Source organism: Larimichthys crocea, chromosome XXI, assembly GCF_000972845.2.
Source record: "Larimichthys crocea isolate SSNF chromosome XXI, L_crocea_2.0, whole genome shotgun sequence".
NCBI lineage: Eukaryota > Metazoa > Chordata > Actinopteri > Sciaenidae > Larimichthys > Larimichthys crocea.
Window position 1 is genome coordinate 16,294,294 of NC_040031.1, and position 22,613 is coordinate 16,316,906.

Below are 22,613 nucleotides of genomic sequence, written 5' to 3' on the forward strand. Positions count from 1 at the left end.
TAGAATTTAAATTAATGGTCATGCATTTACCAGCTGTGTAAACCCTGAAGGTAAAATCCTAAAAATACAAATTATGTCATTCCTCTGAGTGAACAGGTCTCTGTGAAAGGACATAATCTAATTTCTGAGGTCAATAAAGACAATCTGTGTCTGTGTTACTGTCACTAATGAGTCAGTTACAGTGCAGTGAAAGAAAGGACTCTTGTGGCTAAAATGCATTTGTAAAGGGCATCTTTGTGCATACAGTCCTCGTATAAAGGGCCACAATCACAAGAAGAGAAGCATTTTGTGTCATAACTCCTGCAGCTTTATGCAGGAAAACTCCAGAGAAATGAGATACAAGATATCTCCTTTTCCTCTACTTATACTGTTGCTGCTGTCATTAATTCTCTTGAATTCAATAAAAAAAATCAGCTCAAATCAGCTTTTCTATCAACTAAGAAATAAGTTCTTGTTTTGAGATCACTTGAGAAATAAGGAACAACATTAGAAATGATGGTAAATCTCTCCTTTCCCATGCTGGGCTGCATAATAATATTCAGTGCATTTGGTTTGAAGGAAGTCACTGTCACCAGGTTGCAGACTAATGCAGCAGAAAATGAATCACAGCTACCTTCACTTCCATCTTTATGGAATTCCCCTGCACCGTGATAAATCTGCTTTGAAATCAGATTAATGTATCAGAATATACAGTAAGTGATATGATGAGGCGACTCAGGAACAATCTCCTCCTTGGCCTGAAATACCAACAGATAACAAAAACAACAAAACAGCAGAACGTCACAAAGGTCACAGAGTAACATTACACACAGCTAAAACACATAACACTGGGATTAAAAATAAAAGTTCATCAATAAAATAAATCAAAAGGCAAATCCAAGTGACAAATGCTTTAATATAGTTTGATTGTAATTTAATTGATATATTACAAAAATAGTCTGACTTTAAACTTGACCACGTTGGTTCATATAGTTTCACAATCTCCGCAATCCAAGTGTGACTGCACTTTTATGTTCTCAGCAAGATAGAGAGAGGTCAAAGTCCCGACCAGACAATGCATGTAAGGTGATCAGAAAAAATAAAAAGTTGCACTTGTTGTTCTGTTTATGTAGTTATTCAACTTCTCCAAGGTGGCTGTGTGGTGCAAAACTCAAATCAATTTAAAGCAGACCAAACAGCTCGAGATTAACAAGAGGTAAGAACTTCAAACTATAATGCATTTCAAGACAGGAGGCTGCGGTTTGCACATTGTGTGAGTGACAAATGTGGTCAGATGATGCACAAAATGCAGCTCGTTTTAAAGGAATACATTACTGGCGCTTGACAGAATAACGCTGTGGTTGCCTGCAGTCCTGCATCGGTCTTCCACGCCTACCTGGCGCTGCAGCACACCTGCAGACTGTCGGTGAGTAGCCAGTGGTGGCTTCCCATCTCCAAGATTTTAAAACTGTTTAGTCAGTGTATCTGATATTAAGTACGTTGCGAAACGTGCCAGTCGTGTTTTCTCTAGAGAATCGCATCATGTTTATGCATAAAACACATCTAATCCCTTATGTGAGTGTCAGGTGGCTCTGTGTGCATGTGGACAAGAGGCACAGGCGACTAAGTTACCTGTTGCGGCGTTCAGGGTGAAAGTCTCTTTGTTGTCAGAAGATCAAGCTCAACTTCAAAGGCATGAAATTTGTCCATGATGATCTGTGGGAAACCGAATCCAGGGGATTCAGCAACTTCCCCCTCCTCAGAGAAAGAGGCAAGCTCAGCTGTGGGAAGTAATGTTGTTTAAAACTGTGCAAATATCATTTGATTTTAACTCAATTAATTCCTCCATTTTAATGATTACAGCTTGGAAACATTTGTGTTCCTCAGGGTCCTTCAGTGATGATGTTATAGATATGAAAGTCAGCACTGATGGAAGTTTGAGCCAAATGTAGGATGAGCCCAGAACTTTTAAATTAAAATGCATTTGTCTTGTAAAGGACTGTATTAACATTCCTTATAACTGCAGGTGTTTGCTTGTGGATGCTTGACTTGTCATCTTTGATGATGTTCCTATTTAGATGGTTAAACACGGATTAGTCATTAGTCAATCAGTAATTCAATTATGTTTGTTTTCACAAGACTTGTGCTTAATATATTTCCTACCAAAGGGGCTTCTGAGCTGACTTCCTAAACCTGAAACTGTCTGAACCAATCAAACTGCCTCCCTGTGATGTAATTAGAAGTGTTCAAAGCATTCTTTGTTCAGTGACCCCTTTATTGCTGGGCTGCTGTTTCGTTGGGAGCACATTTAAATTTGGTGGCTTACTATGCTTGAGAAACCATGTTTTCTCAGGAGTGTTAGGAGAGAAATTTTGTTGCTTTTTTAAAGAAGTGTGACTGTAATCCTGGCATAATGAGTGTGTGCTGACATAAAGGCAGTGTTGCAAAACTGACTTAGTGTCTTACTGACTTAGTGCTAGCTGCTACTGAACAGACATGTTGCACAAGATATATAGATATATAAACACTTACGTGTATGGTGGACATTTATAGAAATGTTAGTGCTTCTGGTGTTGCATTATTAAGCTTAAGCTAGGCCGTTTGCATGACCCTTGACCTTAGCCTGTCTTTGTACAACTCACATGCTTGTGCCTTACTTAATATGTTAGAGGCTCTTTGGGATCTTTTTTTTTCTCTTTATACTCAAAAGAAAAATCCTGCTGCACAAATCAGTTTTTCTGTCTCCAAAGCAATACGCTATATTGTAGTTATTGATCAGTTTTTTAATTAATCCACCGATTGCCTATAAAATGGCAGAAATGAGTAGAAAATGGCCATTGCAAACCTTAAGGTGACTAATTCAAATATCCTGCTTAGTTCAAAACCCAAACATAGTGTATTTACAGTGGTGATGAAGCATAAAAGCATCGCCCACATTTGATAAGCTTTCTCATCTAATGCACTGGGTTAATATGAAAGTAGGAGAAACGTAAGTCGTCTGTGACAAGCAAATATATTTTAACCTTGATGCTTTTCTTTGTTTTGATTGAGACAGTTCAGCTGTGATAACTTTAAAAAAGCGTGTAGCAAGTTGTGAATTTATTCCCAAAGGTAATTTTCAGATACTCTGAGGTCCTTTCTCCTTTGTAAGTTCATACAATGGAGAGTTGTCCAAGTTTATTGTTGGATATTATTTCTGACTCATGCATTGACAAAAGACACCACTGGCATGAAAAAACAATGTGACTATACCCATTGTTAAATCCCTTTCAGTCACATATCATGTACTCGTATCATGTTGTAAATATAGATTTACCTCTCTCATTATATTTTTCTGATCTTTATCAGTGGTTTACAGGAAGGCTTTCATTACTATTTGGAAATTACCTGTTGCCACATTTCCAATAAACTACGTTCTTTTTAAGCATATTAAAATAACTTTGGTTTGGCAAACAGTTTGGCAAGTTTAAGACGAGGTATCTGGTTTAGAAAACTATTTCCACATTAATATACCCTTGGACATCTTTATCATAATTTATCTTCCGAAGACTGGGTTCAATGAACCCTTCCCTGATTCTTATCAAGCTGAAGGTGCAGAGTTATGTAGAGAGGTGTGGTGTAATCCAGCTGACTTGAAAACATGCTGTTTCCTTCATTCTGTTCTGTTTGGTTCCACATTGTTGTACTGGTGATTTACCTAGATTTAGTATGGGTAACCTTTCATGAATGGAACTGAACTATGACTCAAGGGAACAACGTGAGAATTTCCCTATTATTTACATGGAACTCCGCTCTGATAGGAAAGGCTCATCACTCCCAGCTACCCACACAATCCCAGCTGGAGTTTTATAGCTCTGCACACCTGACTCTTTCAACCATTGGCAACAGGTCCAATAACACAACCCCAAAAGTAGATATAATCCCAGTAAGCCGCAGGTGGCCTTCCAGATTGGCTGCCCAGATCTCCACATTTTTTCCTGCTTTCACACACTGCCCTCTCTCACTCTCTCCCCAGGCTCCCGGTGTGGCGGTAACCCTCAGCTGAAACAGGGCCTTTGCAGGGTGGAGGCAGCACGCTGCAGCCAGGAACTGTCACATTACTCTCAGCTCCACAGTGGGACGAGGGCACCTGAATACAGGCTGTGAGGGAGGGTAAGAGAGTGTGAGTGAGGCTAAACCAAACACAGGGAAAGAAGGACGTGTCTGCAGCAGCAACAGAGTCCAACTTGGGACTTGGGAGACACTTTTTCCTCTTGAGTCAAAGGGATCATAGCTTTGTGTCACAAAAATTGTGGCTAAAAGTGCTCCAGCTCCTTTACAACATTTTGGATCTGTTTGAAAAAGAAACGGTACAATGGATAAGGATGCTCTAGTGGACTATGAGTACCCGGACCTGGATCCTTTGCCATCCAAAATTGAAGTGGAGTAAGTACATTTGTCTTTCTGAGTTCTTTTAGGTTTAAATGTAGTTCACTTGATTTTACATTTGTATGCAGTTCATCTAAAATCAGTCTGTCCGTTGTTTAACGTGTGTAAGTAGTTCTTAAAACTTTCTTTTACGCCGGAACAATTTTGCATTGAGATGCAGCTCTCATTGAGATATTAGGTGACACTTGGCACAGTTCTACAGTGCCAGTCGGTGTGTGATCCTGTCTATGTTCAGTTCATTTGTCATATTACAGTAGAGGCCATCTCATTTTCATGCCTTGAGGATACAGATTGTGTGGTAAGCTTTTATGTTTTTTCCCACTAAACTTATTAGGAAAAGTATCAAAACAACAAGCGCATTCAACCTAAAAGAAACTCAATATTCATACCTTTTTTTATTGTACTTTTGTTTAAAGATGTAGCACCAGATCCAAATCTGATACTGACAGTCTTGTTGCATCAATCTTTGCTCATAGCCCATCCCACAATGCAACAGGGAACATGCAGCATTTCCAGTTCCACGGATGTTTTCTAGTCTAAATGACTTTTTCATGTGTAATGTAATAAATAATAGGCACAGAGTGATTAATAGAATAACGCTGATATTTAGTAATGGCCTCAGATGAACAATATGAAAGAAATATAATGGAACAAGTATAATTTATCATCAGCTGCCATGTTTAGCTAATAAACTGTGTGGCTGTCGTATAAATGAATAGGCTGTGTTGAGTTGTGGTCTGAAAAGCTTTTGTGTTGCCTCTTCTGTATCTAATACATTTACAGTATTAGTTAGCTAATTTGTAAACTAAATGTCCCACTGCACCTCCTCCTCAGCCAGCTCTGACTTTGGAAATGTGAATTTTACCATTGCTTACAAATGTGTCTCAGTGCCAGGTTAGAAATTCACACGTTGTTTGGACAGGTAAGGGAGTGTTGTGAAAAATGTCAAAACATCCATTCTGGAGCCTGCCATCTCTTTGCTTACAAGACCATAAAGTATAGTGTAGCATTTTCCTGAATAATTCTCCCAGGCTAGAATTGTTAATGTATGAGGCCCTCTCTGAATACGAGTTATAATTACTACCCCATGACTAGGCGTTCGTGTTCCTCTAGTGTGCAGCAACATGAACACAGGCATTTGTTGTTGTTCCTGTGTCACGCTGATACCAATCCGTTTAAATGCAAATCTCTGCTGCAGGATTTCAGCTGCAAAGTTTCCAGCCTCAAATGGTCTTGACAGTGACGTGTGAGAGGTTTACTTACTTTTTTTTTCTTTCTTTTGCTCATGTGTGAATGTGTTGTTCCTTTTTTTAGAATAATCCCTCCATGTGACCCCACTGCTGATGACAGGCTCTACCATATATGCATCACTGCGATATCCGTAAGTCCACTTTCCTGTTGCATTAATGTGACATAACATTACACTGTCCTGTCATTCACTGGCTGTATGGTATCACATCTTGTTGTCAGACGTAAAGCATGTTTTATTATGTTCTGTATGCCAGGTCTGGCTGTCAAAGTCTAAGGTCTAATATTTTCAGACCTCGCTTTTACTGCTGTGAACAAGTTTTAATGAAACTTGGTGGAATGTTGGACCATGGTTCAAGGAAGAAATGAGGGTTTCGATCCAGATCCAGATCCAGATATATGTGGATCTGCGTCACGGGAGGAATTACAAGAATTCACTTAAGGAAATCTGAGTTTAATGTGTTCATTAAATAGTGCACGTCGACACATGGATAATAATCACTATAATATTAAAATAATAATAATAATGGTAGCCAATATCATTATGTCTTTTATAATAGATATCTCGACTGAACAATCATATTAAGTAATTTAGAAAATGGTGCAGTCCTCTTGGAGATATTCGTTCTCCAAGTAATTTCCAGTTACATCACACAAATCGAGTAATACAACTACAAAAACATTATACAATAAATGAATGGAGAAGATTGGTAACCGTATTGGTAAATCTTGTCAGTTCGAAGATCCATTACTGTCTTTACCGTTGTGCTAATCATTGCACATTTGTGTTGTCTCCTGCCATGTTTACATTGTCTTTTCAAAGAAGGTCTTGGTATTTGGTCCATACTGGCCCAATTTAGAGCAAGACAGTTTTCCCAGTGTTGTGTTTCCTAAATGTGTCACAGGTCATGATAGGTCACTGAACTCTCTCTGGTCAGTGATCCTGACTGATGACAATTCATTCAGACCACATCTACTGGGATCACTAATGAGACACGAGGGTTTGACCCTTTGTGACATCAACACATTTTTAATCTGAGGCAGCGTGAGGCCTGAACCCTCCTGAGATCCACAGCTGCATACAACTCTGCAGATAAGGCTAACTGATGTATCTTCTCCTTCTAGCTTGTTGTGATGCTGATCCTAGCAATCTTAGCCAGACGCACAAAGGTGGGGGACAGACAGAAAGGCCTCCCAGGTTTACTCAGGTGAGGTTGTGTTTCTTTTCTTTTTTTGCATAACAATATAGCAAATATACGGCTTGATTTCCTGTTTACCTGGCAGTTTTTGACCTCCATTCATTTCAACATGGTACGTTGCATATGATTTTTAAATATTCATCACCAAGAACATCAACTTAAGAGATGAAGAGATGCAGATAAGGACTCTGTCATTGTGGTAGTTTATCATTTTTGGAAAGGCAATGTTCAGCTAATTCTGAAGTCAAGGCTGTCTGGTGTTTCTCAAATTCACACCAGCAAGGAAAGGTTTTTAAAGCAGTGCCTACTTGTGAATTATAACACCACAAACTTATCAGCACAAATTTAATCTTTTGACTGGCTGATGTGCTCTTGAACAATTAACCCCAAAATCTGCTGGCTGCTCTGCAGCCGGAAGATAAAACTGGTCATTGAGGCTAACTTCTTTTTGGGTGTGGGCACTGTTCAGAGCCTTCATGCTCGGTGATCCTTTCCTGGATTAAAGAGAATTTGAAAATTGATGGATTTTCTTATCTCAGGCAAGTTTAAGCCTCCATAGTTGATTTTCATACTGTACTGTTATGAATGGAAGCCAAGGACAGCCTGGAAGGTACAAAATCCCACTAAAAATATCCGATAAACTTTAATTCAGTAGTAATTAGTAGTCTGTGGGCTAAAACTGTAAAAACAAAATGCTTACATGGTTCCTTTTTGAAGTGTGTTATTTCTGCTTGAGAACAGTTTCGTCCAAATCTGAGGCTGGTAACATGTGAGCTCTAAATACCTGCTGCTTGATTTCACAGTCCAGTCAACTTCCTGGATCATACGCAGCACAAGGGCCTTGCAGTGGCTGTGTTTGGAGTGCTCTTGTGCAAACTATGGGGCCTGATCATATCTCCAGACCCCCTCCCCTTCACAACAGGCACAGTAAATAAACGTAAGGATGTCATCTTGGTTCTTCCTGCATTAGCGTCAGCCCGTTCACTTTTTTACACAGATTGTAAATCTATAACTTTTCTTTCTTGTCCTGTTGACAAAAGTAAGGTTCTGTTAGGAGCATTGAATGAATAGACATTTCTCTATCATTTTTTTTTTTGTTATGTAATCGGATTATTTTGTTTCAATGTGCCTCTGTTATTTTCGACTGTGGAGTCTGAGGCTTTACAAGAAGCATTTTTTCTCAGAAATGATTAAATTGACTGTAAGGAGTCTGTTCCTTGCTACTTTACACAATCCCCTAACAGTATGTACAAGATTGAGCAGAGTAGGAAATGTAGTTGGATCTTAAATCAGTTTCTACACAGTGTTTCGGAAAAGGATGTTTAAAGTTTAGATGTGAAGCAGAATTGGTTTGTGTCACATGTTTCAGTAAATCACAAATCCTTTTGAAGCTCTGAGTTTTAACACACTTTTGTTGTATTTGCAGAACACTGGGTGATTCTTGGAGTCTTCTACTACCCCGCACTATACTACCCTCTCCTGGCATGTGGCACTTTACATAATAAAGTTGGCTACGTACTTGGCAGCCTCTTGTCTTGGACACATTTTGGGGTTCTGGTCTGGCAGAAAATTGACTGTCCCAAGACACCTTTGGTAAGCAGAGATGACTGTTAGTACCACCATTTGAGTTCCAGTGAATCTATAGCTGCTTTTATGAGGAATACTTTATATTGTCTTGATTGTCACTGGATGAATTGTCACTTTCTTCATAATGTGTCATCTTTCTGAGTTTCAAGGATTGAAACCAAAGCTTATTTGTTCTGGTCTGAAAACCCATTGATTACCAAACAAAGCTCGTCTTAGTTTGTGTGCTTGTGTACATATAAGAGGCGTGATTTGAAAAGATGAATATCAGGCTTTTCTTCTCGATTCATGGACACATGGTCGGAGATTTCAAAACCCTTGTGCCACAATGCACGTTGGGTTTTCTGTGCGATGAATGCGTACAACTCAAAACAATTAGTTCCACTGTCTCTTGGTCTTAATCAAGAGGCCTTGTCACAGTTAATCAGTTTAGTGCGTGTGAAAGATATCCAGGCTTTGGATGTTTTGTTTTTTTTAATGGTGATGATGCCTGTTTTTTTTTTTTTTTTAATCCCACCATGAGCTGTGTCAAGAAAGTTGAGATCCCTGATTCACTAAAACCAGCAGAAAGGTGATATGAGACTCTTGTGAGAAAGTGAAAAACTTTCCATCATTAGGCCTGAAAGTAGAAAACAAGGAACCTACCATTGTCAGTGACGGTTAAAGGTTGAGGAACAGGATACAGGGACTCTCTGTCTGAATGAGGCAATGCACAGAGAATATAATAACCAAAAGCTGTATAATGATTGAAGTTGATTCTGTATTAAGAAATGAAATGTTGTGATAAATGTAACAATGAAAGGCAACATGATTATAACTGATTATGTGATTATTAATAATTATGAATGTATGAAAATAAGTTAGAAACTAAGAGAAATAAGGTCAAAAGTAAATCATGTTGAAATGTTGATTAAGGAACTCGATGACGGGGCAAAGTAGTGCATCTTGACCGAAAGGAGAGAGGCAAAAGAGGAAGTGCACAGCACAGACAGGATGCATCTGGATGTGTGTGGGGGGGTTAAAATATTTTAAATATGCTTTTTTCTTTTTCCAGTCTCAGTTTTTTTGTGCTGCAGTGGGGCTCCCATTTGGCCAATATACAGACTCCCACCACAACACACAAAGCCGTTTGTGTCCTCTTTTTGTGTCAATACAATGTAGTTTTAACATGTTCGTTCATCGTCTGTCTCTTCAAAACTCCTGAAACAAGTTGCTAGGTGATTGAAAGTATTTTTTATTCCTTTACAGATATACAAACACTACTCCCTTTTCTCCAGCCTGCCCCAAATAGCTTGCTTGGCATTCCTTAGTTTCCAGTATCCCCTTCTTCTATTCAAGGGCCTAAAGGGCACTGAAAAGAACAATGCTACAGAGGTAAGTTTTGATCTGGGCACAGTTCAATGAATGAGTGGTTGTACAACCCTTATAGCATTAATTGTTTGGCCCGTTTACACAGCAAACTGGATACAAGTGTCTCTGTTTATTAGTAGTCTATGTTGACGTAAGCCTGAACTATTAAAAAAGGAAAATCTCACTAAGACGCACATTTCTTCTGAATCTGGGCACATGAGGAACCTGTATAAGCCGTCTGCTAATCAAGGAGCTTATCGTGCTCATACAATCTAGGCTGAGGGAAAATGTGAAGTCCAATGCAGTGTGCCAGTTGCCTAATCATTTTAAGAAGATTTGACGTAATTGGTTTATGTTATGTTCTTGATCAGATTATGAAAAGGTTGCCTGTTTTTTTTTTCACTGAAGAGAGACAATGCTGTGTTTATTTGATGCTAATCTAAGCATGGGTGTGACAAAGCTGGGTTGAAGAGATTGGCTGGAGTTAGGACTCGCCGCCCCTTCACTCCTTCACCCTACAGGAACGTACATGACACTATAAATCTGCATAAACCTATCATAAAGAGGCTTAGTTTGCGAGAAATCCCTTTTTCCACATGTTAATAATTACAACATTTAAACAGAACCTAATGGCAATTTCTTTCAAATGAGTTTAGGAATATGAAGGCCCAACTTGCCACACCACCCAAGCATATTTACTATCTACTATTATAATTTGATTTCTTACATGTCCATTTGTCTCTTAGGATCTCAGCAGTAGCTACTATAAAGACTATGTGAAGAAAATGCTCAAGAAGAAGCCTGCCAAAATCAGGTGAGTATTGAAGCCTCTTACCAGTAACAAATGTGGTTTCAATTTTTAATAAAGCAACACCAGGGAACATTTAAAAATGTGCTCTGGTATATTTCCAACATCTATTATCCTGAGTTAACAGTTTGATGGGTAAAAAAATAATACAATTTTATAATGGATGAACTGTTGCACCTTTTGTAGCTTGACTTACGTCTATGTCATGTATGGTCATCTCTTTATTCCAAATTTAAAAATAACTTTTATCTGAAGACAAACAATAAATAAAAATATTAACGATCTGGTAGTTGGGAGACTGACTAGAGGAAATAGGTTGCTGCCCTGTTCAGGTATCCTTAACCCTCAATAAGAGAATTTTTCTGACACCTGGATATTTTTGAGAAGATCATAAAAATACAGTGTGTAAGATTCAATGGGCTAAATAATGCTAAATAAATTATGCTAAATAATAAGTGTGATCCTCCATTTGTCTAGATTTAACTTCTCAGATTTCTAACAAAATACATTATGATTCGCTAGAACACTTCTTCTTGTACGTCTTTTTTTTCTGCTACGTGTGTAGAGCATCTTTGACCATTCTGGGCTACTGTAACAAACATGGCAGTTTGAGTACCCACTCGATATGTAGATATAAAAGGTTAAGGTATATAGGTATATTCCATTTCTGCCAGTAGGTCACCATAAAGGTTACACATAGAACCTTTAATCAACCATATCCACTCGTCAAATGATTATACACTTGATACAAACGACCAAACTCTCATGCAGAGGTTGTACCATTTGTAGAGAATGTTTGACTCTCCCTACACATAGACTTATGTTTCAAGGATGTGTTCAAGGATGAAGGCGAAAATGGTTCATTCATTGACATATATTTGATAATCCTGTGAATTCATTGAAGTGTGGTGTAAAATGCAGCCGTTTTTGTTTTTTTTCCAACTCAGCACATCAAGCAAAGAGACACCAAAGCTCCCTCAAAGAATAATAGATGCTGTGAAGTCATACATTTATACACCAGAGGAAGGTAAATATGTTGTCTTGTGTTGTGCCAGGTCATGCCTTTTCAATTCCATCTACTTTTAAATTTTTCTAACAATTTCCTTTTGTTTTTCTTTCAAACAGCTTTCCGTTTTCCACTGAAGTTGGCTATATCTGGTGTAGTGTCATTTATAGCCCTGTATCAGGTAACAACCATTTCAACCATTAGACTTCATAATGGAGGACAAAGTGAAACTGCTCATCTCAGTACACTTTAAGTGCTACACACAGTGTCCACCTGATAGTGAGCTGATTATCAGCAATAGACAATCTGAATACATTGCAAATCAATTTTTAATTTACGCATCTGTAGAAGGCATCGGATTGCCCTCCTAGGGTAATAGTTTTTCCAGTAATTGAATAAGAGTGAACGTGCAGTATCTGTTGCCATCAAAGGGTGGGAAACATTTTGTGAATTGACCAACCTCCTGGTTGCAGCGAAACATTGTTTGTTTTTATTATTGTTGTTTTTGTCAGGTCGGTCTTCTGCTGATATCGACAGTGGTGCCAGTACTTCAGACTGCCCGTGCTGGAGTCGATGGAGACATTGCCAACGTTTTAGCTGGTTTCAGGATTGTGCTGTCTCCAGACAAAAATGAAGTGGTCAGGATAGTGGTTTATTACATGTGGTGTGTGGAAGGTGAGTGAGATCAGAAACCAGAAGCAGCCACTTAGATATGAGCGATGCACATTCACATGTTTATCCTCCTTTATGCTTGTAAGTTGTTTTAAATCTGCAGAATCTAATACAACATGCTAATTGTCAGCAACTGTTCCCACGCGCTGATTGCCATGTGCTCTCTGTCCTGCAGTGTGCTATATCTCAGCAATGACCCTGTCTACTTTGGTGAACTTGGCTATGCTCATGCGGTCCATGGTTCTGCACCGGTAGGTGTAAGAAAAGACCGTGTAATAGCTTGTCAGTCTTTTTCTTATTTTTCTGTTCTCTCACTAAATGTTTCCCGGAATCCTGAGTGTGCTTTGCATTCTTCTTGCTTCATTATAATACGATGGTTTGCAGAGGAATTATAATAACATAATGGAGTACTAATCATCCAGAGAGACAGACGGAAGAGCATTCAGTCTGCGTTAACTGCTGCCAGAACTGAAAACTGATAGCTATTAAGATAAGAAATGAAATACCATGCCATTACCATAAAATACGTCATATTAAATGAAACTGTGTCGAGTATTGATTTGCATTTTGCTCACATACCGTGCTAAATTACCTCTTTAATTTACTATGTAACTTGTACATTTACTGATGAATCATTTTCGTTTGCAAAGTGTTGCATTGTCCTGATCGTGTTTTTTTTTTTTTTTTCACCTCTGTAGGTCAAACCTGAAGGGGCTGTACAGAGGAGATATCTATAATGTTTACAACTGCCAGAGAAGCATCAGGGCTTCCCGGCCAGCACTGGTCTGCTGGATGGGATACACCAGCTTCACAGCAGCTCACATCTTTATCGGTACAGCTATATGTTAAATACTAAAAGAGAAGATTATTCTGATTTTATTAGTATATTCCCAGTGTGCTTAAATATTTTGAATCTCTTGTTTCATTGCTAAGATACTCACTTAGGCCAAATAGCCTCAATCCATTTTAACATTTCATGCCATAATAATAGTGCTCTGTGTCTTCACACTTCTTTTATGGTTGCAAATGTGCCTTTCTAGCAACCGATTAACTCTGCTAGAATACAGATTTGTCATGTGATTCCTGAAGGGATATTTCTCAAGTTCTGTTCTTGAGGTTTTCCAAGTGAAAATGTTTTTCTCACTCATCCCTCACTGTGATCTGAGGGAGGAGTGGGTGTGCGGTGTTGATTTGTTGGATGCTGGACATGGTGAAAGCTGTGAGGCCCTGAAGCTCTGATCTCTTCCCCGCAGGCATGATCGTCCAAACTATGGTGTTCTTTCTTTGCCTCCTGATCGCTGTCTTCCTCATTATCATACCGGTCCTGCACAGACAGAATCTGATCCTCTTTAAGATCATGTGGAGCATGTGGTGAGCATCTCTTACTCATTAAACCTCTCTGTCCACAGACAGTATGTATGACTAAGGTGAAATGTGCCGCAAAAATCTTTTCACTTTTAATTTATGTCAAGAGTTTGACTTTAAAAACATCTTTAAATAACTGTTCTTTCTTTGTCCTCATCTTCGTCCCTGAAAAATGTTTTTTAATCAACAGCAACAATATGCTCCATGTGTGATGTGACAGTTTGGGTCGTATATCGTTCGGTTGGTTACAAAATGGTCTTTGTTCTTTCGTCTTTTCTTTCGTTGTTGATTGATTTTTTTCCTTTCAGGCCCTTCTGGCTGATGATTCTCTTGGCTGTGTTGATTCAACATATCGCCGGCAGGTTTTGCTTCATTAAAAAAACAGCAGGCACACGAGACCTAGACAACAGGTGACTATATTTGTTGCTATGCTTTGTCGCTTGCGTTCACTGATGGTCAGATAATGCAGCATTGTCCTGTATGTTTCATGCACTCTGTCCTATCTTGCAGGGGTAATCTGTTCTTGCTGACCTACCTGCTGTTTCCAGTCAATGTTCTGATCGGGGTGCTACTAGCACTGTGGCGCATGGTCATCACAGCCCTGTTCAACATTGTCCACATGGGTCGCTTGGATATCAGTCTTCTTAACCGCAATGTGGAGGCATTTGACCCAGGTGAGCCAGATATTTTGCACACCTGCACATACAGCCATAATGTCACTGGTGTCTCATTCAGTGCCATCTGCTTTAAAAACATGTCTTTACTGTATATATGTGTGCATTGCTAGGGAATTCATTTCCTTTGACTTCATTATATTTTACATTTTCCTTTTTTTTTTCTTGTTAGTGTCAGGCACACAATGCTTGCGCATGCTTATACATATTCATTGGTATTAACATCATGCTTTTACCTTGTACCTTTGTAGATGCCACTGTGGTGGGTTGTTTTTTTTTCACTCTCACCGTGGAGACTTAAAGAGAAGCAATTTTCTATGAGCAAATGCACGTTTACTGATCCCACTTAGAGGCCAGAAATGCATGTCCTATCCACTTTACCCTGCCAGCAGCTCAAAGCAGCTCGTATGATATCTGTATTCTGTGCAGTACACGGTGCTATAATTGCCCACCAATCTCAGAAATGGCTGCAGATTTAAGACATCTGTTGTCAGGAAAAGCAGGTGGTTTAAAAAAAAAAAAAAGGCCGTGTGATTGTACGGCCATTATGTGTGATTGCCTCAAAAACAACATGGGGTGTAGTCCTATGTGTTTATTGCTTTTGCCCAGTCAGAGTGATCCCCCCCACCCACACCCTCCTTGTGTCTGTCTGCAGCCTACCGCTGCTATGCTCATTATCTGAAGATTGAGGTGAGCCAGTCTCACCCCGTGATGAAGGCCTTCTGCGGGATGCTGCTGCAGTCTATGAGCAAGGAGAGCAATGCTGCACAGAGGTCACGGGATCTTGAAGAGGGTCTGTGGAACAAAATTGACATCATACTCTACATAATCTGCTCATTTTCTGAATGCTAATGATTCAGCTAACATGAGTGCACAATGACTTTGTACTGTGGGTTCAGCGTATTCACACATTTAAAGGATGAGACGTGTGTTTCTATATTGTTCTTGTCAATAAATCCAGTGAAAAGATCAAAACCAACATGTCAGCCCTGACTTCCCTACACTGTCTGTAGCTACAGTGTGTATACTATATTTACAGCCACAGGATGGTGGATGTGGAATTGATTCAAAATAGACCACAGACAATAAATAGTACAATCAATTAACGATTTGGTTTTGGTCTTTTCATGACACTAAAAATATAGAAATAACGTCAACCTTTAAACGTAAACCAGTGAGAAGATGATTCGTATCTGCTTTAAAGTCAGTGTAACTTCTTTAATTTCTCCAGGGATGTTTAGGATTCAGTAGTAGGTCACCGTAACGCATAATCAGATCATAATACTGTCTCGCACGTGCAGGAGAAATGAAAGCTTAGCAGTTCTGATTTAATATGTCTCGAGCAAATCAAGTCTCACTGTGGAGTAATTTGCAGTCCTGCTGTTGGTTTCAATCAAATCTGTCATAAACTAATCAGTGTGCCCACACTCGCCTCTGCCCTCAGTCTCTATCACCAAGAGACAGCGTCGGCCTATAGGTCACCATCATACATAGAGAATTATAAATACAACCAATGTAGCTTTTATGTAATTTACCAAAAAGACGAATAGCTACTCTAAGGCTGGTTGGTAAGCTCAAACAGGAGGTGAGTGATGGTCGCCTACGCGTGTGGTGACAAAGAGGACGTTCTGTACATTATTGTGAGAAATTAGCACGAAAATGCATCAGGCTTCATTAGCTGTGGTGGAATCCAACTCTGATCTAGTATCTAATCACAGCTGAGTCCAATTATACACGTACAGGGGATATGTTGCTTGTTTGCATCCAGAGAACAATGCATTATCAGGAATAATCTATTGTACTGCAAAGATTAGTTCCCGAGTAGCTGATTACACAGATGAGCTACGCTAATTGCCTGTTTCATATTCATGTAGCCCAAGGGGTTTAAGCTTTTAGCATGTAAATGGCAGGTCTAGTATGCGCCTACCATGCTTAGTGGATTAGAATATGATTGCTTTCTATTATTACGCTTTCTGTAGTATCTAGCTGGTCCTAGTGGACCCTCGAGTCTTTTCATATTCGAGTTAGGATTTTTTTTCTTCTATTTTTGTGACTATAGGACGATCTGTATATCTGCATATATGACATACTGTCAGTTGCTATCATGATGTCTGAATGTCCTCAGGGATCCAGCTGGTCCTGCAGGAGAAGAAACTATACAAAGTGTCCAGTGCCAAGAGGGCCTGCAGGCACTGGCAGCTCCTCTACACTCTGGTCAACAACCCCTCCCTGGTGGGTACCAGGAAGCACTTCCAGCGTCCAACCACAGAGAGCTTTCTGAACGGAAGCCTCAACCGCAGCGTCGAGAAGGGGAGTAAAAAGGAGGCAGCTACCAAGGAGGCAGAGGCCGCTGCCAACAACTGAACATGAATGTTATCCTGATTAAGGAGTTGGCTGCAATGTCTCACTTGTTGTTTTTTTTGTCTCCTACATCTACTGTAGATGTGTCTGCAGTTGGTGCACTTATAGTTCAGTGCCATATGTAGAGATATTGAGAGCCTTTCCTATCTGGAGCCTTTCCCACTTTGTGCTCTTTATTATCCCCTGGTTGTTTATATCTGATGCCCACAGTCTCCAGTCTGATGGGAAAGCTTGTGAGGCACTGACCTCCCATCCAAACGCACTCATTATGTGTAATTTCCAACATGTTTATGTGCTTATTTTGGGATAGTGCTCATTTGCTTTATGTTTCAACCTGTGGGTTAATCACATGTTTTCCAGCAGGTTATTATCATAGTGCAGGTAATGCAAATTTGTAGTTTCCCAAACGAAACACATGGATGTACACTCACATCTCTAAAGCATCATTTTTAAAGAGGGTATTATTAGTATGTAGAGTATTTCACTATTTATTAATTTACAGAATGATCTGTTTTCATCAACTAGATAATACTTTTTTTTTCAATTGTACACATTTTGTGTAATTAACAGTAACCTGTGGAATATGAATGAACCTGTTTGTATTTTCTGTTTTATTTGTTGATCCTTAAGTCCAAAACCACTTGCTGCTACCAGCGTTTCTCTCATTTTCTGTCAAAGCTCTTTTCTGGTTTCTGATATTCATTCTCTGCATTTATAGAAAATACTGGCTTTTAAGTGAAAATATGAATGCCCGAAATTTCCTTGTGATGACTTTGAAAATAAAACTGAAACAAAAGTTTTATTTTATTTTTTTATCCTCTATATTATTATTGGAGCACTCTTCATTCTAAGGGTTGGTTTACATACATAATTTATATCGGCCTATGTGATGCTGCTGTGCTGATGCTGAACTGAACTGGACCAAAATGAAAAGGAGAACAAAGGGAGGCTTTGTGTGTTTACCAGCGCTTAGAAACTCAGCATTTATTTTTTAATCTTCTTCACAAACACACTCCCTAAAAGTCCCAGGGTATATCTATTTTCGTCTTTTTTTTTTATTTTAATTTTTTTTTTTATGATCTAGACTTTGAACCAAACCCTGAAAATAAAGCAACCTCGCACTGAATCGATTTCCCTTAAACTGGGGACAAGTCAGGCAAATCGTATTAGTGTGATTACATTTATTATTTTCATTATTTCAGATAAATGTATATAATAATGTAGCTGAGCTTTTTTTTACCCCCCTGAAACATCTTAATGCGCAGTAACAAATCCAGATAATAGTCTGTCCAGTTTCATATGTTTTATTAATTCCACTTACATAAAATTATATCAAAAAATCTTAAAAGGTCACGTGTTTTTCGTTTCGTTTTACAACAGTTCACAAAAACTCACTATATGCATCATATTACAAGACAGCGAAGCCGCCGGACGCACACATGCGTCCTTTTTTGTTGAGGCTTCATAGAAACTTACTTACCGTTGTAAAAAATCAAAAAAATAACAAAATTCACATGGCTTTACATCACAGGTCGACAGTAACATCTAAAGTCCTCTAGATTACACTAATAAAAACCACACAAGGAAATACGTGTGACATGCCATGGACACGTTCATTGTAAAAAGCGAGTATAGCAAGCACCCGTTGATTAAAGAGGTTAAAGTCGCACATTTTTTTAAAGCCTTAACATTAAGTCAAACAACATTTCGTTGGTAAATATGCTGGGATATTTCTGTCAAGCACAACACAGCTGAAAGTGAATGTTTTTCCCCCTTTTGGACTCACAGGACAGCGGACAGGTCAGGCGCAATAACACCAAATAGCACCAAACATCTGCATCTAGTATGATTTCATCAGATATCCTCATCCAAATGTGCAACAACTATTCCGTGGATAAGTCAAAGTGGAGTCGGAGAGCCGACACCTGAGATGATATGATATAGGCTCATCCACATCGTTGCGCACAGCTTAGAAAGAGCAATTGGTCCCTGATGTTAGTGTATTTCAAATGGCTTTAAACCAAAGTGTTTGGCACTATTTTTGTGTTCTCCAAAACTGCGTGTCTCCTGTAGAAACAGAAAGGGAACTCTTTTTTTTTTTTTTTACCGTTTTCCTGTCAGTTTTGAGGTCTGATAAAACAGTAGAAAGTTGTGCTTGCACCGTAAACGTCATGTTGCTTATTTTAACCTTACAGTAGACTACAATGCCACATGGATCAATTCACAATCTCAGGTGATTGACGGAGAACTTTCTGAGGTAAAAAAAGAAAAAAAAAATGAAAAGATCCACTTTTTTTTTTTTTTTTTAAATATCAGAAGCCTTCGTTTTTTCACGTGTAGTAATGATGGGTGAGTTACCTGCTTGGATGTAGGCTACTTGAAAGTAAAATATTTTACAATACACACGCAGACATCAGCGGAGCTCAGCGGCTTGGCTGCTTGTAGTTGCCGTTAATCTCCTCCGAGATGTTGACTGCCTCTGCTCCCAGCGGTAACCTGTCGCTGTACTCCGAGCCCACTTCAAACTCCTCCTGGTTGGTTTTGGACGAGGATCCCGGGATGGACTCTGTCACCACGCTCCCTTCAGTCTCTCCTTCTACGTCTCCTTCCTCTCCCTCGGCCCCTTCCACCTCCCCCTCTCCTAACTCGCTGTTGTTGAAGGTTTTCTCTGACTCCACAAAAGACGCCCTGTGATCAAAATCTCCAGCCATTTGTTTCTCCATCTGATCCGGATTCTGAGCCCTCATGATCAACTTGTAGGTCTTCCCTTGGTATTTGTATAATAAATGGCAGCAGGTGGCACCCAGTAAGGGAACAGTAGCCAGACCCAATAAGAAAATGCTCACAACTACAATGATAAGAAGAGAGGGGATCTTCTTCCTAGTTGTGAAGACTACTTGCACTTGGCAGTCCTGCCCCCCATAGGTGAGACAAAGTGTGTAATTGGTGCCAGGCTGTAAACCGTGGAAGCGGTAGGCATTAACCCCCTCCTCTATGTTGGACCACTGCACCATGGAGTGTCCGTTACCTGTATTTACACAGAGGTAGAGCATGTCTAGGGATTGTTTACTGGATGAGGATGGGAGCAGACCCAAAGGCTCTTTATTGACGGTTTCCTGGTTTTCAGTATGACTGAGATGGAGGTTAGATTTGCTACTGGGAAGCTGCAGTGGATTCAGCTGTACTTTTGCCTCCGTCTCTGACACCTCTAACGCAATAACTCCAAAATCAAAAGTGTACTGCTTCAGGTCATCCAAGCTCAGGTTGAAGGCATGATTAGAGATGTATTCACTGCTGTCTCTCACGCCGCACTTGCTCGCAAAGGTGGGGCCCTTTGAAACGCCACCAACCTCCCCAGTGCCGTCATTCTTGTCTGGTGAACCTTCAGGACTGCCCTTTGTCTTTTCTGCAGGCTTGATCCCAGTGATCACGCTGTTGGGGCCTGTAGGCTTTTTAACAGATGGACGAATCTTCTCAGTAGAATCAATCTTTGAGTCAATGGCATGTTTTTGGGTCCCTGCCATAACCACTTTAACACTTCTCTCCGCCTTACCTACATCATTCACTGCAGAGCAGCTATAATTTCCATCTTCCTTTTTACTCATCCGCGGGATGATGAGACTGCCATTTCTAAAGACAAGGAATCGATTGTTGGTTGTTTTATCATTAATTGGCAGATCATTTATCTCTCCGGCAGCGGGCAAGGGGAACAGATAATTTTGATTTCCTGCAGTCACCTCCCAGCTGACCTGCGGTTTTGGGCTCCCTGTTATCTCACAATTTAACATGACCATGTAACCCTCATAGAGCTCTGTGTTCTCAATGTTGGGCTGGTATGTTATTTTGACAGAAGGGCTCTCACAGTCCAGTTTGGGAATATTTGTAACCATTGAACCCTTCAGGTGTTCAGGGGCCTCACATAAAATTGATTTTGGCTCAGGGATAGAAATCTTAGTTGTTGCAATCCAATCCCTCAGCCACTCCAGGTTGCAGGAGCACGTGAAAGGGTTGTTGAAAATCTGAAGGTGCGACATGGAGGCGAGAGCGTTGAAGGTACCTTGCACGATGGTGGTAAACTTGTTGTGGTTGATGCGCAGTGACCGCAGGTCTTTAAGAGTGGAAAAGGCATCCTTTGGAAGGTTCACCATCTCATTGTTGTTCATTTTCAGAAGTTGCAGGGCCGTGAGGTTGCGCAGATCCTCCCATGGAAAGTTCACAATTTTGTTGTGGCTAATGTCCAGGTTACGGAGCTGGATCAGAGGGGCCAAGGTGTCCGACTCAATGGTAACAATCTCATTGTGGGCCAGCCAGAGAGAGGTGACTTGTGTGATATTGATGAAGGTTTTACTTTTCAGTAATTTGATCTTATTGGCAGAAAGGCTCACGGTGGTAACATTGGAGGGGAGACCCACAGGTACCACCAGTAGGTCTTTGTAAGCACAGTCAGCAAACTGATGGGCAAATTTATCCTGGCAGCTGCAGAGCTGCGGACAGCACTGCCCAACGCTTATGACAGTAGTCCACAAGGCAAAGAACTGCAGGAGACGTCTCGCCATTTTCTGCACCTGCAAGTATCAATAACCAGACATTAGCCAAAGGTACATTTCAATCATTTAGTCTTATAACATCCATTAAGTGCATTACACCAGCGGAAATGTACTGTGGAAGCTTTTACATCTCATATAAATTCAAAAGTGTTTTTTTCTGAGTGGGTCATGCTTTTTAAAGTGGCATTAAAGCTCTGTTATAAATCTCAAAATTCCATTACAACTTCATAAAAAAAACATAGAAACTGAAACAAAAACAGCACTAAGGTGAATCCTACAGCTGCTGCTGTCATACAATCTGATTGTGTCACATGCAAAGTTTCCTTTTTGTTTCGCATTTTATTAATGCACTGCACAAAAATATTGTTCTTTTGTTTGTTTTAGTAGATCTGGACATTGGTGCACGCTGTAGAAGCACACGATGTTGCGTGTCATATTTGCAGCAATTTCAGGGTCAGTCGGTCTGTACTGCTCTGAGCGCGTCTCCACAATCCCGTGCGGACAAACAGACTATCTATGGTGTTGAAACCTTTAATCTGTGCACATAATCAAATTAACCTATACTTAAGCAGCAATATAATATCAGTTTACGCGGAGGTACAGCTTTTTGTATGAACAGATACTCTTCTGATTAATCGCATTTACACCTGACCCACTGGGCGATGTTTTCTACCTCAGCTTTCACCTGAATTCTGCCCAAAGTCTGTATTTGTTCATCTTTTAGCTACAGTAACTGTCTCAATAACTACTAAATCGTCTTACCTGTCCAATGTTAACTTCCAATTCCTGGGTCTTATCAATTACTCTTGGAGTTCTTACAATCCTCTGAAACAAGTTTAATGGTGGAAAAAACTCGAGTCTTCATATGTTGTGGATCCTCTAACATAACTTTTTGCAGACATCGACAGCGTTGATGAATGGCGGTGTTGGGAACATTTTTTGCCCGGTGAGTCGCGGTTGCAGTCCGACGGCGCTTTTTTCCTCTCGATGGAGTGTGAGATCCACTGCGCGTTCACGACGCCGCGGAGCGAGAAAAGGAAACCGTGGACGCGCAGCCTCTCCCATCTCTCTCCTCACTATTAAAGATACAGAAGCTTCGGGTCCTCCAGCCTCAAAGAAAATTCATAATTTAGGATGTGATGTTTAATTTATTAACCCGACCCAAAGCGTAATCTTTGACCTCATTCGGTTTGGCTGCTGTCTTTTGTCTTTAATTAAAGAACAAGAGTTTCCAAACGCACTGACAGATTTTAAGTTTGTGCAGCGAGTTCCAGGTACCGATATCCAGCACTGCCGCAGTATAAAAACATGATCTTTAATAATAATTTAAAAAAAATCAAATACAGCGACAGAAATGACTCAAAATCTTGAACGATGCAGATAATTTGAAGG

General features: G+C 39.9%; 2 protein-coding genes across 4 annotated transcripts; one reads left to right on the forward strand and one right to left on the reverse strand.

Annotated features, from left to right (window-relative positions):
* Nucleotides 1-1,094: 1,094 nt before the first annotated feature.
* stra6 (signaling receptor and transporter of retinol STRA6) lies at nucleotides 1,095-17,470 on the forward strand. 3 transcript variants are annotated; one of them, XM_027272729.1, is made up of 18 exons: nucleotides 1,095-1,195; nucleotides 3,995-4,404; nucleotides 5,722-5,788; nucleotides 6,781-6,863; nucleotides 7,658-7,791; nucleotides 8,281-8,447; nucleotides 9,687-9,812; nucleotides 10,535-10,602; nucleotides 11,544-11,623; nucleotides 11,722-11,783; nucleotides 12,115-12,277; nucleotides 12,450-12,525; nucleotides 12,973-13,106; nucleotides 13,528-13,645; nucleotides 13,948-14,049; nucleotides 14,150-14,313; nucleotides 14,969-15,106; nucleotides 16,439-17,470. In XM_027272729.1, exons 2-18 carry the CDS (start codon nucleotides 4,334-4,336, stop codon nucleotides 16,675-16,677), a joined length of 1,992 nt encoding a protein of 663 aa, XP_027128530.1. In that variant the 5' UTR covers nucleotides 1,095-1,195; nucleotides 3,995-4,333; the 3' UTR covers nucleotides 16,678-17,470. The 3 variants fall into 3 exon arrangements, with proteins under 3 accessions (XP_027128530.1, XP_010735948.3, XP_027128529.1); XM_010737646.3 differs by lacking the exon at nucleotides 1,095-1,195 and adding an exon at nucleotides 1,295-1,405; XM_027272728.1 differs by lacking the exon at nucleotides 1,095-1,195 and adding an exon at nucleotides 1,542-1,769.
* Nucleotides 17,471-18,764: 1,294 nt separating this feature from the next.
* Nucleotides 18,765-22,350, reverse strand: islr2 (immunoglobulin superfamily containing leucine-rich repeat 2). The gene is made up of 2 exons (XM_010737645.3): nucleotides 21,984-22,350; nucleotides 18,765-21,239 (listed from the first exon to the last, which is right to left on the reverse strand). The coding sequence occupies exon 2, from the start codon at nucleotides 21,228-21,230 to the stop codon at nucleotides 19,098-19,100; it is 2,133 nt and encodes a 710-aa protein (XP_010735947.3). The 5' UTR covers nucleotides 21,231-21,239; nucleotides 21,984-22,350; the 3' UTR covers nucleotides 18,765-19,097.
* Nucleotides 22,351-22,613: the final 263 nt, after the last annotated feature.

Bases quoted from the DNA above. Each gene is read 5' to 3' on its own strand.
- islr2 (XM_010737645.3), bottom strand. From the start codon at position 21,230: ATGGCGAGACGTCTCCTGCAGTTCTTTGCCTTGTGGACTACTGTCATA.
- stra6 (XM_027272729.1), top strand. From the start codon at position 4,334: ATGGATAAGGATGCTCTAGTGGACTATGAGTACCCGGACCTGGATCCT. The intron at 12,278-12,449 runs GTGAGTGAGATC...TCTGTCCTGCAG, and splicing joins TTACATGTGGTGTGTGGAAG to TGTGCTATATCTCAGCAATG. The intron at 15,107-16,438 runs GTCTGTGGAACA...GAATGTCCTCAG, and splicing joins GTCACGGGATCTTGAAGAGG to GGATCCAGCTGGTCCTGCAG.